Source organism: Macaca mulatta, chromosome 2, assembly GCF_049350105.2.
Source record: "Macaca mulatta isolate MMU2019108-1 chromosome 2, T2T-MMU8v2.0, whole genome shotgun sequence".
In the NCBI taxonomy this organism is placed as follows: Eukaryota; Metazoa; Chordata; class Mammalia; order Primates; family Cercopithecidae; genus Macaca; species Macaca mulatta.
The window spans coordinates 52473584-52490162 of NC_133407.1; the positions used below are offsets into that span (position 1 = coordinate 52473584).

At 42.5% G+C, this 16579-nt stretch overlaps 1 protein-coding gene across 1 annotated transcript in view; it reads left to right on the forward strand.

Annotated features, from left to right (window-relative positions):
• Positions 1-2376: 2376 nt before the first annotated feature.
• The window catches only part of TM4SF4 (transmembrane 4 L six family member 4), a 28511-nt gene continuing 14308 nt past the window's right edge, over positions 2377-16579 (forward strand). Inside the window, exons 1-3 of the mRNA XM_001108653.5 lie at positions 2377-2846; positions 3622-3711; positions 16056-16192. Coding sequence (XP_001108653.1) covers positions 2673-2846; positions 3622-3711; positions 16056-16192 — 401 coding nt within the window. The 5' untranslated portion in view covers positions 2377-2672. The remainder of the gene's footprint in view (positions 2847-3621; positions 3712-16055; positions 16193-16579) is intronic.

The window sequence follows — 16579 nt, forward strand, 5'->3', positions numbered from 1 at the left end:
GTTTGAAGTCTGAAGTGGTCAGGGCATTCCAGAAAAGTGACTGTTTTTCAGTGCTTCTCTTCCTCTACCCATGAAATAAGTTACCTCAGGCCTGAAAGAAAACCGAAGTGTGGTCCACAGTATTTCTTACTTTCATCTATTCACTCAGACAGTATACATGGGTAAATCCAGTTGCAAGTCTGAAAAATCTAGGACATTAGGGCTAGTGTTCGTCAAATGCCATGATGGTAATATCAAGAAGCAAAAGGTGTAGTCCAGGGAGAAAGAAAAAAGCTTCCCAGTCCCCAGAGAGGAGCTGCCTAGCTCTAAGTGGCATATGCATTTGATTAACCCATCCGCCCACCCCCAGGACTGTTGCCTTCTTTAGAGTTCACATGCTCAGGACTCCCTGTCAGAAGCCAGTGGGTTATAAATAAAGCTCATTTGCACCTGCCTAGGGTGTTGGAAAACAGCTGCCAGCACAGTGATGACAGTCGTTGTTTGCTTCTGGTGGAAACACAGCTGGTTTTCCTTTTCTTCCTTCTGTCTGTATGTCTAATTTTTCTACCAAAAAAGTCACATATTATTTTATAATAAGGAATAAAATCACAGTTTGTTGTTGTGTTCAGAAGGAAGTGTTTCCCACTGTATGCATATACCTCGCACACAGTATCATTCTATTGTTTATATTTAAAAGGTGATGCTTTGTGTTTGTTTGTTTGTTTTTGAAAGGGAAAATCTATGAGAGAGACTATAGCCTGGGTTTTGGCAACACAGAGGTGAAGGGAGGTAGGCTAACGGGTATAAACATACAGTTAGCCAAAGGGATGAGCTCTATTGTTTGACATCAGAGTAAAGTGACCATGGTTAGTGATAATGTATTACAGATTTCAAAGTAGCTAGAAGAGAGGACTTAAATTGTTCCCAGCACATAGAAATGATAAATATTCAGTAATGGATACCACCAAATACCCTGGTTTAATCACTACACATTCTACACAAGTAGCAGAATATCACACATACCCCATAAATGTGTAAAATATTATGTATAAATAAAAAATAAAATCTTAGCTCTTCCTGTTTTGCTGAGATAACCTTGCAAAAATCACTTTGAGCAGACGCATACCCACTTGTGAAGGGGGCATGATACCTTCTTCACAGAAGGGTGAGGAACATTTAAAGTGCTCATTTGTGCTTGGAATATTATGCATGGCTCAATAAACATTTGCTGTTTTTCTGCTTTCTTTCTAATCCTGACCCTGAAATTTCTAAGTATCTTTATAAAGCAACCAGTACTCATTTTGTAGAAATTTTAAAAGGAGCCTCAACATTTATCCAGTCTGACTTCTCTGGAATCCTTCCCACAGCTTCCCTTTCCAAGGGACTCTGAGGCTTGGCAGAGCCCAGTCCATGGCTTCCTTGTGAGCAGGTGGCCTATTCCACGGTAGGACAGGTCTCACCATGGTAATAATGTCACTTGCTTTTTATTTAGCTAAAATTTGACTCCCTAAAATATTCAACCTATTTTAACCTCTAGATTCTCAATGAAGAACTAGTAAGACTTCCGGTTCCACCTCTTAATCCTTCAGCTGTTATGTAATACTAGTACCAGGCAGGGCCATCGCATAATGTAGAGCTTGGTCCAGGCGTGGCAGAGACCTTCTTAAGTGACACAAAGCAAATGAATAATGAATCATGCCCCTGGCAGTTGGCAAACTTTCTAATAGGGGTGTGTTTTACTGCCTCCTACACTCTAACTGCCCTTCCAACTGTGTCTTCTCCCCAGTCAACCCCTCAGGACCTTTTCTCTCCCTCTCTACCCAATGCCGACCTTCCCTTCCCCTTAGCCCTCTTAGTGAATGATGGTTTATTTATTTCTATATGGAAGACATAGCTGAAAGGGTTGATTAGGAAAATTGTTTTTACTAATTCCATCACATCGTGTAGGGAAAAGATACAACTTAATTACTTAATTGGGTAACAAGTAGAGAAATAGAGCAATCAGACAATAAAATGTACAGTTACTTTTTTCCTTAAAAAATTATTGTAAGTCTGAGCTCAATGATACACAACTAGACCATCAAATTATTTTCATATTGAGGAAAACAGAAACTCTTTTGGATAACCCTGCATTCCAGGCTTTCGGTGGAAAAGACAAAGACACACACTGTACAGCATTAAGTACTTGGGAGACATGATTTTAACCAGGATGTAACTCAATTATATTAGTGATTTATAAAGAGTCTGGAGAAAATATTTCTTTATTTGAGCATGGGCACTGTCAGATTAAAGGTGCAGTGGTTCTAAATGCTGTTTGTTCCAGCCCTGTCTTCGATTGCAACAATGTGAGTGTCTTGTCTGTGCTGGTGGATTATTAACAGAGGTTATTGGTCTCCATGGCAAAGCGATTGAATGATTGCTCTGAATGTAATCTCATTTATGGGGGTGCAAAAAAAAAAGCACTTCAGGTCAGGGAGAATGTATAAATGTCCATCGCCATCAAGGTTCTGCTATTTTTGAGAAGCTGAAGCGACTCCAAGGACGCAGTTCATAGAAATTTGGTTCTCAGCCCCAAAATACTGATTGAATTGGGCACAGTTACAAGGACTCTCTGGCCAAAAACCCTTGAAGAGGCCCCGTGAAGGAGGCAGTGAGGAGCTTTTGATTGCTGACCTATATTGTATCACCCCAGCATGTGCACTGGGAGCTGTGCCAGATGCCTGGGGGGCACCCTCATTCCCCTTGCTTTATTTGGCTTCCTGGCTAACATCCTGTTATTTTTTCCTGGAGGAAAAGTGATAGATGACAACGACCACCTTTCCCAAGAGATCTGGTTTTTCGGAGGAATATTAGGAAGCGGTGTCTTGGTGAGTAGGGAAGCCTTAAAATCCCCCTAAGGGAGATTTCCCCTTCCCCCCAATCCTTTTTAAATCATGTACTTATTGAACAGGGAGATATTTAGTTGGTAATAGAAGCTCAAGCATTGCATGATGAGAGGTCAATGCCTTAATTTATTTCTCCTTTCTGTTAGGATCTGACAAGGACACATCAGCTAAATTTACTAAGTAATTAATTTCCAGACTTGGGTCGGGAGTTCTCATGGGTCATTTGAGTGCCATGAACCGAAGTGAAGGTCACATAATTTCTTGATTCCAACAAGATAGTGCCCAAAACAATAACAACAACAACAAAGCCACAATGCAAACCCGCTAGAAAAGCAAATTGATTTAAAACCACCATGAGAAGCGGTTGTCGGTGCAGTCGTCTTCCACTTAGGACCTAATGATTTCTTTACCTGTGGTTTCCAATAGAATTGGAAACCTCCATTTGAGAGAGTGAAAGGAAGAGAGACTCACTTTTCATGACAATTGAGGACAAGTTTCTTATTCTTTTTTCTAATACACCATCTAAATGGAAACTCAGATTTTGAAACCCTGACTCACTGAAGCTGGTTAGTCACCCCAAATGGAACCTAAGTACTCCATAACACTCCATTACCCCTCCAGCCATGTTCTGTTACTTTGCCGTTCCCTTTGGGCCTCCAAGTCCCTCATTGTGGATGGGGCTCCTTATACAGTCAGGCAGGCTCGGGCCCTCCCTTCAACTCCTGGACTCTCTCTGAGGTGCCTGTCTTGCTGGTAGATGATCTTCCCTGCGCTGGTGTTCTTGGGCCTGAAGAACAATGACTGCTGTGGGTGCTGCGGCAACAAGGGCTGCGGGAAGCGATTTGCGGTGAGTTACCATGGGGGGCAGCCACTAGAATTACTCCAGGGTGCTCTGTGTTTTTGTGCTGGGCAACATGGGGATGGAGACAAGTTATCAGCTCAGCCAGGACTCTGGGAGCAGCTGGTGAAGGGATAAAACTGCTTTTTCCTGTCAGTGTGAAATAATAATAATTTTCCAAAATACCATAGCCCTCATACTTACAGGGTATGAATACAGTATTAGATTTTGCAAACCGACAGGGATGTCAGAACTGGAGATTCAGAGGGGTCCCATATACAGAATGCAAGCCTGGAAGGCAGAGATGGGGCTGCAGCATTCCTCTACCACTGAGAGGCCACAAGAACTTGGACAAGTCATTTCCCTTTTCTGGCCCTGAATTGCCTCATCTGCAAAGGGAACTTGGGACATGACAAAAGATGGTATCCTCCCCTCCCCAGTAGGCTCCTAGGTTCCTCACCCACACCACTTCCGTGTTCTCTATCTCTGTGGCCCAGCACCTCTGGCTTCCACAGGGCTCTGCCTCAGGACTTGTTTCCTCTCTTGTTTCATGCGGCCATGGAATTTTGAGTAGGTGAACTAGAGACGTTAGGCATCAGAGTTCCAGGGTGCAGTAGAAAGAATGCTGGGACTTGGGGATAGGACCCATTCTATAATTGAGCAAGTCATTGTACTGCTCTGCCTCCCTTTGCTCATGTATAAAGCAGGAAGCTGAATTAGACCAGAATTTCTCAAGTGTGGGACAAGCTCTGGTGCTACACAGATGTGCTATATCTTTCAACAACATAGAATGTCATTGTCATTCAATTCTCCTTCAATCCTTTTGATACTTTCAGGAAAAATATCTTATTTTGATAGACATAAGTCTTTCTTTTTTCTTTTCTTTTCTTTCTTTCTTTTTTTTTTTTTGTTTTTGTTTGTTTGTTTTGTTTTGAGACAGGGTCTCACTCTGTTTGCCCAGGCTAGATCTTGGCTCACAGCGGCCTTGACCTCTTGACCTTCTGGGCTCAAGTGATTCTCCCACCTCAGCCTTCCAAGTAGCTGGGAGTACAAGTGCGCCACCCCACCCAGCTGATTTTTTGTATTTTTAGTAGAGACAGAGTTTTGGCATGTTTCCTAGGCTGGTCTCAAACTCCCGGACTCAAGCAATCCACCCACCTGAGCCTCCCAAAGTGCTGGGATTACAGGTGTGAGGTACCGTGCCCAGTCGTCTTTACTATTTTTTTTACCCTTCATAATCTCCCTTTATAACAAAGAGAGGACAAGTCTTAGGCTCCAGGAATGAATGCAACATTATTTAACTAAAATGCAATTATATTGTGTTTCTCTCTGCCAGTGATTCTAATTTTTCATTCATGTAGTGATATAAATGAATAAAATGAGAGTTGACAAAAAATATTAAGAGTTAGATATATTGATGAGGCAGAAATGAAGCACAGTAGAACTGGAATTACTGGTCTGAAAAATGAGGAAGTCCAATTTCTCCTGTAATCTCCCATGGTTCACATGTCCACCTAAAAGATTCATGAACCACAATAATGAATTAACCACATTTACTTTAACTTCCTAAAGGGAAAGGTGCATCTATCCATTCTGAAGCAGGATCCTTTTAACATTTCTTTCTTAGCATTATTTGTTCATTTATTCAATCAAAAAATATTGTGCATACGTGAAAGGCTGAGGTTGAGGCCGGGCGCGGTGGCTCAAGCCTGTAATCCCAGCACTTTGGGAGGCCGAGGCGGGCGGATCACGAGGTCAGGAGATCGAGACCATCCTGGCTGACACGGTGAAACCCCGTCTCTACTAAAAAATACAAAAAAAAAAAAAACCAAAAACTAGCCGGGCGAGGTGGCGGGCGCCTGTAGTCCCAGCTACTGGGGAGGCTGAGGCAGGAGAATTGCGTGAACCCGGGAGGCGGAGCCTGCAGTGAGCTGAGATCCGGCCACTGCACTCCAGCCTGGGCAGCAGAACGAGGCTCCGTCTCAAAAAAAAAAAAAAAGAAAAAAGAAAGGCTGAGGTTGGTCCAATGTGCATACATTACAGTTTCCATGTGAGTTCAAAGGTCAGTCAAAGAAAATATAACGTCATGAGTCCCAAATAAGTATTGATAATTGTTATGTTAACATTTAAAATCATCATTTACAAAGAGATTTTTTAAAACCCACAATTTAATATAATCATGTAATATATGTTTTATATAACAAATGATATTTTATGTGATTATAAATGAAAAGAAGATATTTATAACTTGTTTTCCCCTTATACGTTGTGAACTTTTGGGGGTAGAAGTTGGAGATGAGGATTTTTTTAAAACTAGCAATTAAGAAAATAGGGATGAAAAGAAAGAAGAGTCATTGCTTTTAGAAATCTAACATTTCATACCTGATGTTGAGTAAAAGGCTAAAGACTGGCTAATATAAAATAAAGGATCTTTTGTTTGCTTGATTTTTGTTTTTAGGTTTACATATAACCACAGTGAGAAGTGAAATAGCATTCTAAGTATTAAACAAAACTTGGTTTTTAAAATTAGATGTAAATGAAGTCCAAGATGAAGGCAAAAAGGTTTGTTTTGTTGTTGTTGTTGTTGTTTGTTTGAGATGGAGTTTCACTCTTGTTGCCCAGGCTGGAGTGCAATGGTGCGATCTCGGCTCCCTGCAACCTCTGCCTCCCGGGTTCAAGTGATTCTCCTGCCTCAGCCTCCCAAGGAGCTGGGATTACAGCCATGTGCCACCATGCCCGGCTAATTTTGTATTTTTAGTAGAGACGTGGTTTCTCCATGTTGGCCAGACTGGTCTCGAACTCCCAACCTGAGGTGATCTGCCCACCTCTGCCTTCCAAAGTGCTGGGATTACAGGCATGAGCCACTGCCGAAAAAAAAGTTTTTATAAGTACATTACATAAAAGAAAGTTTTGAGTCAATAGGATCTGAAATATTTGGTCTTCCCAATACAAGTTGTCTGTGGGGGCTGTCTAAGCCTCCATGTGGAAGCTGCCGTTGGCATGAGTTGAGGGTAACTCCTCCAAATAACCAACTGACCATCCAAATGACGAGGCAGTGTCCATCAAAGGACCAGCTGTGCCAGACTGTAAACTAAGGCACCTAGCATGGCTGCCCTGGGCCAGGGTCGACCACAAGCTGGGTAGCCAGCAGAAGGATTTCTTATCTTTGATTTTTTGTTTTATTTTGTTTTGTTTTGTTGAGATCAGGTCTTGCTCTTGTCCCCCAAGCTGGAGTGCGATGATGCAATCTCAGCTCAGTGCAACCTCCACCTCCTGGGTACAAGCAATTCTCCTGCCTTAGCTTCCTGAGTAACTGGGATTACAGGCGCTTCCACCATGCTCGGCTAACTTCTTTTTTATTTTTAGTAGAGACAGGGTTTCACCATGTTAGACTGGTCTCGAACTCCTGACCTCAGGTGATCCACCTGCCTCCGTCTCCCAAAGTGTTGGGATTATAGGTGTGAGTCACTGCACCCAGCCGATTGTTTTGTTTTTTAATCAGCTGCCAATTTTTAAAAATTCAGAGATAGAACATAAAGTATCTAGATATCTGACTTTTTTCCCCAAGAAATAAAAAATTAATCTGGCACCCCTAGCCTGCATTTTGGCACAACAGCAGCCTTCACTGGGCCTGCCTGAGCTCCACAGGGCCCACCCTGGCTGCTCTACTCAGTTAGGGCCCCTTTCCTGCCCCTAAGGCCATTGAGCTCATGTCCCCTGCTTCAGACTCTTGTTTGCTTAATGTTATGTTCTGAGGCTTTGGAGCATCAAGCAATAATCATTTTTTTCTTTCTTTCTTTTTTTTTTTTTTTTTTTTTGAGGTGGTTGAGGGTCTCACTATGTTGCCCAGGTTGGTCCCAAACTTCTGGAACTCCTGAACTCAAGCAATCCTCCCCTCTCAGCCTCCTGAGTAGCTGGTGCTAGAAGTGCTCACCACCTCACCTGCCTAATCATTTTTCCAAAATGAGGTATTTGCATTTTGTCAGACAAGAAGCAAAAACTACAGACTAATTTGGAGAGAACTACACTGCTGAAGTTCTGAATTATTTTCCAAAGGCTCACGCATTCCCCTCCAGGCTCCAGCTCCTTCAGGGACACAGGGCTTCTGAGGAGCATTGCATAGGGAGCAGTGCACAGGAAGCCCTGCAGGTGGAAAGGCCTGTGAGGCAGACACAGACTGGGCCACCAGCTGCTAGGCTGAATCCTCTGTCCTCTCTACAGTCTGCTCGCTGTCATTTATTTTCCTGGCTCCTCTCTCTCTCCTCTCATCTTCATTATATCTTTCTGGAACATTCCCCAGAGGCCCACTGCACCATTCTCTTCCCTTTCCTCGGGTAGCAAAACCAAGTAGGAGATAGGAGAAGCAGGATGTGGTGGCTGCAGAGATAAAGCAAGACAATAAGCTGGAAAGAATCTTGGATCACCTGATTCAGTTTCTTGGTAAAGCCGAGAAAATGGCTCTCCTCTGAGGCAGAGCGAGACTGAAGTTCAGCTCCAAAGACCTGCGCTCTTTGAAATAAATTAGGCTAAAGGAGAGCCGGAAAAAGTGAGCCCTGGAGCAAAAATAGTGAGAACCCTGGCCTGGGTTTGTTTTCAGGTCACAGCTTCATCCTCCCAAACCGGAGATTCCCAGTGGCTTCTTGGCAGCATATCGGTGGCTGGTCAATATCTCCTGTCCTCTAATCCTTCTAAAAAATGGATCTCTCAGGGCCCAGTGGGGCAGCAAATTAATTTTGTCAACTCGTTTATGTTAAGTATGTGTTTTATTAAGAGCCTTTTGTAAATCTTGGATTTGACTCAAAGGAGTGTCTTTAATAATGAGACCAAAGGTAGATTGATGAGGACGTGTCTTGGGTAGGCAGGCATTTCACCATCCTTAAAGCATATTAGATAGATCAAGGCCCACCCCACCCATAGGCAGGGCCAGATGATCAACCTCTCTGTTTTGAAGAAAGGTCTTGGTCATGTCCCGATGCAGTCTGTGTGCCGTGGTCAGCACTTCTTCCCGTGCCTGGCTCATCAGTGCCCCCTAGAGATGCCTCCTGAGTGAGCATTTCTGAGGACTCCCTCTTGCAGAGGTCCTGCAGGCCAAAAGCATCCCTAATCTACCTCCTCATTCCTTGGAAATACAGCCAGCTTGAGGAAGATTTAAGAAAGACCATTCCTTTAGAAAAATGGAATATATTGAAAGAAAAAAAAAGGCCGGTCGCGGTGGCTCAAGCCTGTAATCCCAGCACTTTGGGAGGCCGAGACGGGCAGATCACGAGGTCAGGAGACCGAGACCATCCTGGCTAACACGGTGAAACCCCGTCTCTACTAAAAAATACAAAAAACTAGCCGGGCGAGGTGGCGGGCGCCTGTAGTCCCAGCTACTAGGGAGGCCGAGGCAGGAGAATGGCGTAAACCCGGGAGGCGGAACTTGCAGTGAGCTGAGATCGGCCACTGCACTCCAGTCGGGCCACAGAACGAGACTCCGTCTAAAAAAAGAAAAAGAAAGAAAGAAAGAAAGAAAAAAGTATGGAATTTTATTTCTTTTTTTTTCCAGATGCTTTCTCCTTAAGCTCCTATTTTTATTCTACTTTGACATATTTTATTTTTATTTATTTATATTTTGAGACAGAGTCTTGCACTGCCACCCAGGCTGGTGTGCAGTGGCTCGATCTCGGCTTGCTGCAACCTCCGAGTCCTGGATTCACGCGATTCTCTTGTCTCAGCCTCCCGAGTAGCTGGGATTGCAGGCGCCGCCACCACGCCCAACTAATTTTTTGTATTTTTAGTAGAGACAGGGTTTCACTACGTTGACCAGGCTGGTCTCAAACTCCTGACCTCTTGATCTGCCTGCCTTGGCCTCCCAAAGTGCTGGGATTACAGTCGTGAGCCACCACACCGACATCTTCAGTAAAGATTTTCTATGCTTCAAAATCCTCTGCTACAAAACGGATCGTGGCAGTTACTATCTCTCATAAGGATGTTGTAAGTTCTAGGGGAAGATTTTGCAAGCATTGGTGTAAGGGAAGAGGAGGGAACTACCAACTAAGTGCCTAGGGTATGGAGGACACAGATCCTCAATAAGTACTTGTTGGATGAATGAAGTAAGTGAACACCTAGGAAAGAAAATGGGCTTTCCGTATTTATCACGCTCAGTCCTCACAACAACCCTCTGAGTTCGGCATTAAACTCCTCATTTTATAAATGAGGAAACATTTTATAAATGAGGCTCCTGCAAGTTAAGTTTCTGACTGCCACTTCCCCCACTCCCTTCCCAAGCCTAGCCCAGGTAAAAAATAGAGGATATTAATTTTTAAGAAGAAAAAAGACTTCAGGCAGTCTCTATTCCTCCTTACTAAGGAGGAATGTTCATGCCCTCAGGATGTGCTTTGGCCAACATAAGCACCTACATGACCCCAGGGCACAACATGTGTGGAGACAGAGCTGGGATCTGATGGTACCTGTCTGTCTCCAGAGCCCAACAGAAAGGGAGGTCTTCAAGCTGGCAATTGGTGAATTAGAGGACATATGATTGCAGGTCTTCTTTCAAGGGAAACATTTGCAGCATATGCTATACACATTAACAACGTGAGCAGAATATGTGCGCTGAGTAGCTATGAGGGAATTAGCCCGCTGAATTTTTTCTCTCCGGAGTTATGCTCTCTGTATTTGTGGAAAGTAAGTGCATGTGAGGATGTGATAACAAAAATACTATAATATAATAATGACATTGATCAAGTGCTTGCTAATGTCATGGGAAATTATCCAAACCTTGGGAACAGGAAAAATAATTCTAGGTGTCCTATCAGTGAGGCACTGGGGATTGCTGGTAGCCTATCCCACCTGGGGTTGATCTGATTTTCAAGAGGTGTGTACCTTTACTGGTTAGGTTATCTTACATATTATCTGTAAGGCAAGTACTTATTAATGAGCCTTATTTTACAGAAGAAGAACTGGAATAAAAAAGATTAACTTCCCAAGATTGTGAGGGAGGAACCAGAACTCAGATCCAGATCCATCTGCCTGTAATCCATACCTTTGGCCACAACACAGTAGTGTCCTTCTTCACCATTTATTCACTTGGACCAGGTACAGCATGCCCATGGCACAAAAACCACAAAGGAAGTCTCCCTTATCTGATTCCAAAGTCTGCCAATTTCCCTTCTCAGAGGTCCCCACTGTTCTCAATTACTGTCTCCTTCCAGAGATATCCCAGGACTTTTACCTATTTACTATAAATAATACCAGTTTTGAAATGTCTACTCTCTAATGTAGTCAACTTGATCTCAAGAACCTTTCTTTTCTTTTTTTCTAGACAGGGTCTGGCTCTGTTGTCCAGGCGGAAGTGCAGTGGTGCAATCTCAGCTCACTGCAACCTCTGCCTCCTGGGCTCAAGCGATCCTCCCACCTCAGCCTCCCGAATAGCTAGGACTACAAGCACACACCACCACCCCTCATTAATCTTTTTATTTCTTGTAGAGATGGAATTTCACCATGTCGGCCAGTCTGGTCTCAAATTCCTGGGCTCAAGCGATCTGCCAGCTTTGGCCTCCCAAAGTGCTGGGATTACAGGCGTGAGCCACCAAGCCCGGCCTTTCTTTCCTTTAACATTTTGTGTCATGAAACCCATGATAAATTGAAGTTATTCTATGCTGGCTTTTCTACTGACCATATCTCTAAGAATTGATTCTAGAGAATTTGTCATTTTTAAGACTTCCCAATGTGAAATAACTTAAAGCAACATGACTCAGCATGTATCTTGCTTCCTGTGATTTATGCATAAAATGTGCCGAGACCCTCCTCCTTCATAGAATCTGTTTTTCTCTGTGACCACCTAGTCTTTCATGAGGACAGCTCAATCTGCCATATGTCAACAAATGTTTCCAGACCACTCAGAACCTATTTCTGAAAGGGCGGTAGGTAGCATTAGAAGAAACTGCCCTAAGTGTAAGATTTCGCTTGCTCTAGTCCTAGAGTTATACTAGCTGTATCTAACTGAACAGAAATTTGGTTGGAGCATGGAGGTGGCTAAGAAACAGGAAACCAGCCATATAAGCTCTCAATAAGAACTGTAGGCCAGGTATGTTGGCTCAGTAATCCCAGTACTGTAATCCCAGTACTTTGGGAGGCCAAGGAAGGAGGATGGCTTGAGACCAGGAGTTTGAGAACAGCCTAGGCAACACAGTGAGACCCATCTCTATTTAAAATAAACTAAAAAAAAAATTGTAGCAGTATTTTCCAAAGTGTTTTTTTATAAGGACTCACAGGAAAAACAAAAACAAAAACAAAAACAAAAAACTTATGGGATACAATAAGAATGGAAAACTGCAAGTACCATGGATACTCAACTGCAGATATAAGGCAAATCTGAACATAAAACCATGTCTTATTTTCCCATGAAGACACTTCAAAAAAGCTCTTTAACCAAAACTAATATATAAACTTTCTGTGACATAAACATATTTTAAATCATGTTATATAAAATATGAAATAATTTTAATATATTGATTGTGAACTGACGTTTCTCCCATTTATTTATTTATTTATTTATTTTGAGACAGAGTCTTACTCTGTCGCCCATACTGGAGTGCAGTGGTGTGATCTCGGCTCACTGCAACCTCCATGTCCCGTGCTGAAGCAATTCTCCCACCTCAGCCTCCTGAGTAGCTGGGACTACAGGCACGCACTACCATAGTTGGCTAATTTTTGTAGGTTTTGTAGAGATGAGGTTTCGCCATGTTGCCCAGGCTAGGCTTGAACTCCTGGGAGCAAGTGATCTGCCCACCTCAGCCTCCCACAGTGCTGGGATTACAGGCTTAAGACACTACGCCTGGCCAATTTATTTTAAAATAAATAATATTCATGTTTCTTTTCATCAATGTCTTTGCTACTACTAAAGACACACTTTGAGCCATCAAAAGGCTCCCACAGCACATCTTCTTTTCCACTTAAGTTTGAATACAACATTTATGTGTCTATGCATGATGTTGTCAGGGAAAATTTCACCATTAGTCACAAATATCAGTTCTCAAAAGACAAAGACAATGTTCAAACATTCCTCCTACAGGTATATAGTAATGATCACCACAATTATCAACACGAAGTGTGCTTATTTTAGAATGCCATTTATTTATTTATTTTTTTGAGATGGAGTCTTGCTCTGTCACCTAGGTTGGAGTGCAGTGGTGCAATCTCGGCTCACTGCAAGATATGCCTCTGGCTCAAGCGATTCTCCTGCCTCAGCCTTCTGAGTAACTGGGATTATAGGCATGGGCCACCGCACCCCGCTATTTTTTTGTTTGTTTGTTTGTTTTTGAGATGGAGTCTTGCTCTGTTGCCCACGCTGGAGTGCAGTAGCATGATCTCAGCTAACTGCCACCTTCGCCTCCCAGGTTCAAGCAATTCTTCTGCCTCAGCCTCCTGAGTAACTGGGACAACAGGCGCACACCACTGTGCCCAGCTAATTTTTTTATATTTTTAGTAGAGGTGGGGTTTCACCATATTGGCCAGGCTGGTCTCGAACTCCTGACCTCGTGATCCGCCCGCCTCGGCCCCCCAAAGTGCTGGGATTACAGTTGTGAGCCACCACGCCAGGCCTAGAATGCCCTTTAAAAGGTTTGTTAACTATAATCTCCAGAACTAGGAACTATGGGGTCAACCTTTTTATAATAATTAATAAATATGTGTTAAGAAAAAGTTTTTAACACAATTCCGTCATCTAACAATGATTGAGTTGTTTCTTATTGATGTCTTCTCTGCGCAGTACTTGGTTGTTCAAAATAAAGTGTTTGAGGAAATACCTTATTGCCTGATAGATGAAATAAGGACTCAACTCTAAGGTAATTCCCTCATTTCTGAGGAATATGTGAGAGTGAATGATTTTCCTTATATTCCAGCATACATAGTAGATTTCCTTCTCAGAAGGTCACATAAATTCATGTCTCATAAGTACTATATTTTTAGAAGTGCAGCAGGAATGAAACTTATTTATGTAATCCAGCAATTCTCAAACTTATTCAACCATACATCCTTTGGAAAAGAGATTGCTTGTTTTAACATGAGAAATTGGCCAAAATGTTCACTTACTTCTGACCTAGGTTAAAGTCATGAATGTTCTTGCTGCTGAGAGTGGATTTAGATACCCTAAGCATAAACAATAAGGGGAAAAATCTAAACAATTAGTAATATGAAACCTTAGCCATTGAAAACATGCAACAAATCGTTATCCAGTGACTTTGATAAGCTAGGAAGAAGAAAAACTGTAAGACTATGCTAAGTTTGGAACAATGCCCTATCTTCAAATAACTTATTGTTCGTGACTTCAAGGAACTTGTGCTCTATTTGGAGAAGACAGCCATAAAAAGCTATGCATTAGCTGGGCATGGTGGTGCATGCCTGTAGTCCTAGTTCCTTAGGAGGCTGAGGTGGGAGGATCACTTGAGCTCAGGAAGTTGAGGCTGCAGTGAACTGTGATTGCACCACTGCACTCAGCCTGGTGACAGGGCAAGACCCTGTCTAAATAACAACAACAACAACAAAACCCTATGCATTATTGTATTAGAGGCATTGTGCTGTGATAGAGTTTGTGCAATCTAGAGTACAGGGGTTGGAAGAGATGAAGAATGAAGGGTCAGTTCTACAAGGAGAGTCAGACAAAGCACATGAAGTTAGAGCTCGGTATCAAAACGTTGCATCAATCAGATGAGTTGGCAAAAGAGTTAAATTTTCTATTAAAAAGAATTTTTTAAAAAGTTGCATCCAAAATACATTGATTTATGATATGAAAATGGATACCAGCTAAAGTAGAACTCCATTATTACATAGATTCCAATCACCCAGGCACAATCAGGTCCTCTTCACCTTCAAACCCCACCCCATCCCAGATATGTACTATGGTAAGATTGTTAATAACATGAAAGGGGAAAGGGAAAATAGCTGACGTTTAACTTAGGTTGCCACGTCTAATGTTCACAACAGACATTTTAGGTAGGCTCTATCATGCCCATTTTAAGATGATAAAACTAAAGCTCTGAGGACACATTCATTATGCAAAGTCATTACATCAGAGAAGACTAGCAAAGCTGAGATATGAGGCTGGGTCTGGGTCTGCTGACTTTAAACCCTGTGCTTTGTCATCAAAGCAATAGAGGTGATCGTTTTCTGCCTCTTTCTCCAAAATTTTAAATGTTTTCATGCTACTTTCTAGTTATTGTCTAGAATGGATATTGCAAAAGTTCTTAACATCCCTGGGCCTACGTTTTTTCATCCGTAAGGGGAGTTAACCTAGTTGGACTCCAGGATTGCTTCTGCCTTTTGCAGTCAATAATTCTATTTTGATTTTAAAATTGAAAAAAAAATATGGTAGTCTCATTTGTTTTTCATTAATTAATCTCCATCATAGAAAAATATTTAAAAGAATGGAATTTTTTGGATTGTTTAACCTAAAGAAAAGAAAACGCTCCAAGGGTGGTAGAAGGGGTGAAAGATGTCAAGGCAATCTTCAGATATTTTAAAGACTGATGCTAAATGGAAGACAGGTTAGACTTGATCTTTTTGGCCTCAAGGAACGTAATGAGGGCCTGTGAGGAGGGGTTCTAAACTTTTACTCTTTCTCATAAGTAGAACCTGCCTGTCACATGAGACACCATAGTGACTGGCCTTAGCAGGATAATTTGACCAGAAAACTTTTAAGATTACTGCCGGGCCAGGTGCGGAGGCTCATGTCTGTAATCCCCGCACTTTGGGAGGCCAAGGCAGGCGAATCAACTGAGGTCACGAGTTCAAGACCAGCCTAGCCAACATGGTGAAACCCTGTCTCTACTAAAAATACAAAAAAATAGCCGGGCGTGGTGGCGCGTGCCTGTAATCCTAGCTACTCAGGAGGCTGAGGCAAGAGAATCGTCTGAACCTGGGAGGTGGAGGTTGCAGTGAGCTGAGATCATGTCATTGCACTCCAGACTAGGCAACAAGGACGAAATTCCGTCTCAAAAAAAAAAAAAAAAAAAAAAAAGATTACTGCCAATCCTAAGGTTCTTTGATTCTATCATAGATTGGCTTTATGTATCAGCCCTGGGGAGGATAGGTTATCTTTAACAAGATTAAAAGCCCATGGCTCAAAGGTAACAGAATCAACACCTCCATCATCAATGAAAAGGTGAAAAAGAAATGGAAATGGGAATGAAGAAGGGAAAAGAAGATACCAAAATTCATTCTAGAAGACCCCACAGGCCCCATCTACTATAAAGACCAGCTCCTACCCCATAACTTCTTGTAGTCACCATGTTCAACAGCAGGTGGATTAGGTTTGCTGAGTGTATCCTCTGGACCACCTGGAGAATTTGACTGTCTCTCCCCTTCTCTTTCAGATGTTCACCTCTACGATATTTGCTGTGGTTGGATTCTTGGGAGCTGGATACTCGTTTATTGTCTCAGCCATTTCAATCAACAAGGGTCCTAAATGCCTCATGGCCAATAGTACCTGGGGCTACCCCTTCCACGACGGGTAAGACCACACCCTGCAATGCCCACCTGTCACCACAAGGGGCACGGGCAGATAAATTGCCCAAGGGGAGACTGCACACAATGTCATGTCTTCATCCTTATGCAAGTCTCAGGCTCGGTGCTCCTTTGAGGCAGAGCTGGAGTTGTGGAGTACAGCAAAGTTGCATAGAATCTCACTTCGAATTGCTCCTTTGACAGATCCCAGGAGAAATAACTAAAAGAGGATGGATGCCTCCTTTAGCCCGAGGGAAGGAAGAGATTTGTTGTGTCATCACTTGCACCCAAATATTTATTACCAGCAACACAAGGCAACTAATAGTATTAATAAACAGAGTAATAGTTTTCGTTGCAAATCTTATAATAGAAAACAAGAATAATTACTAACTGG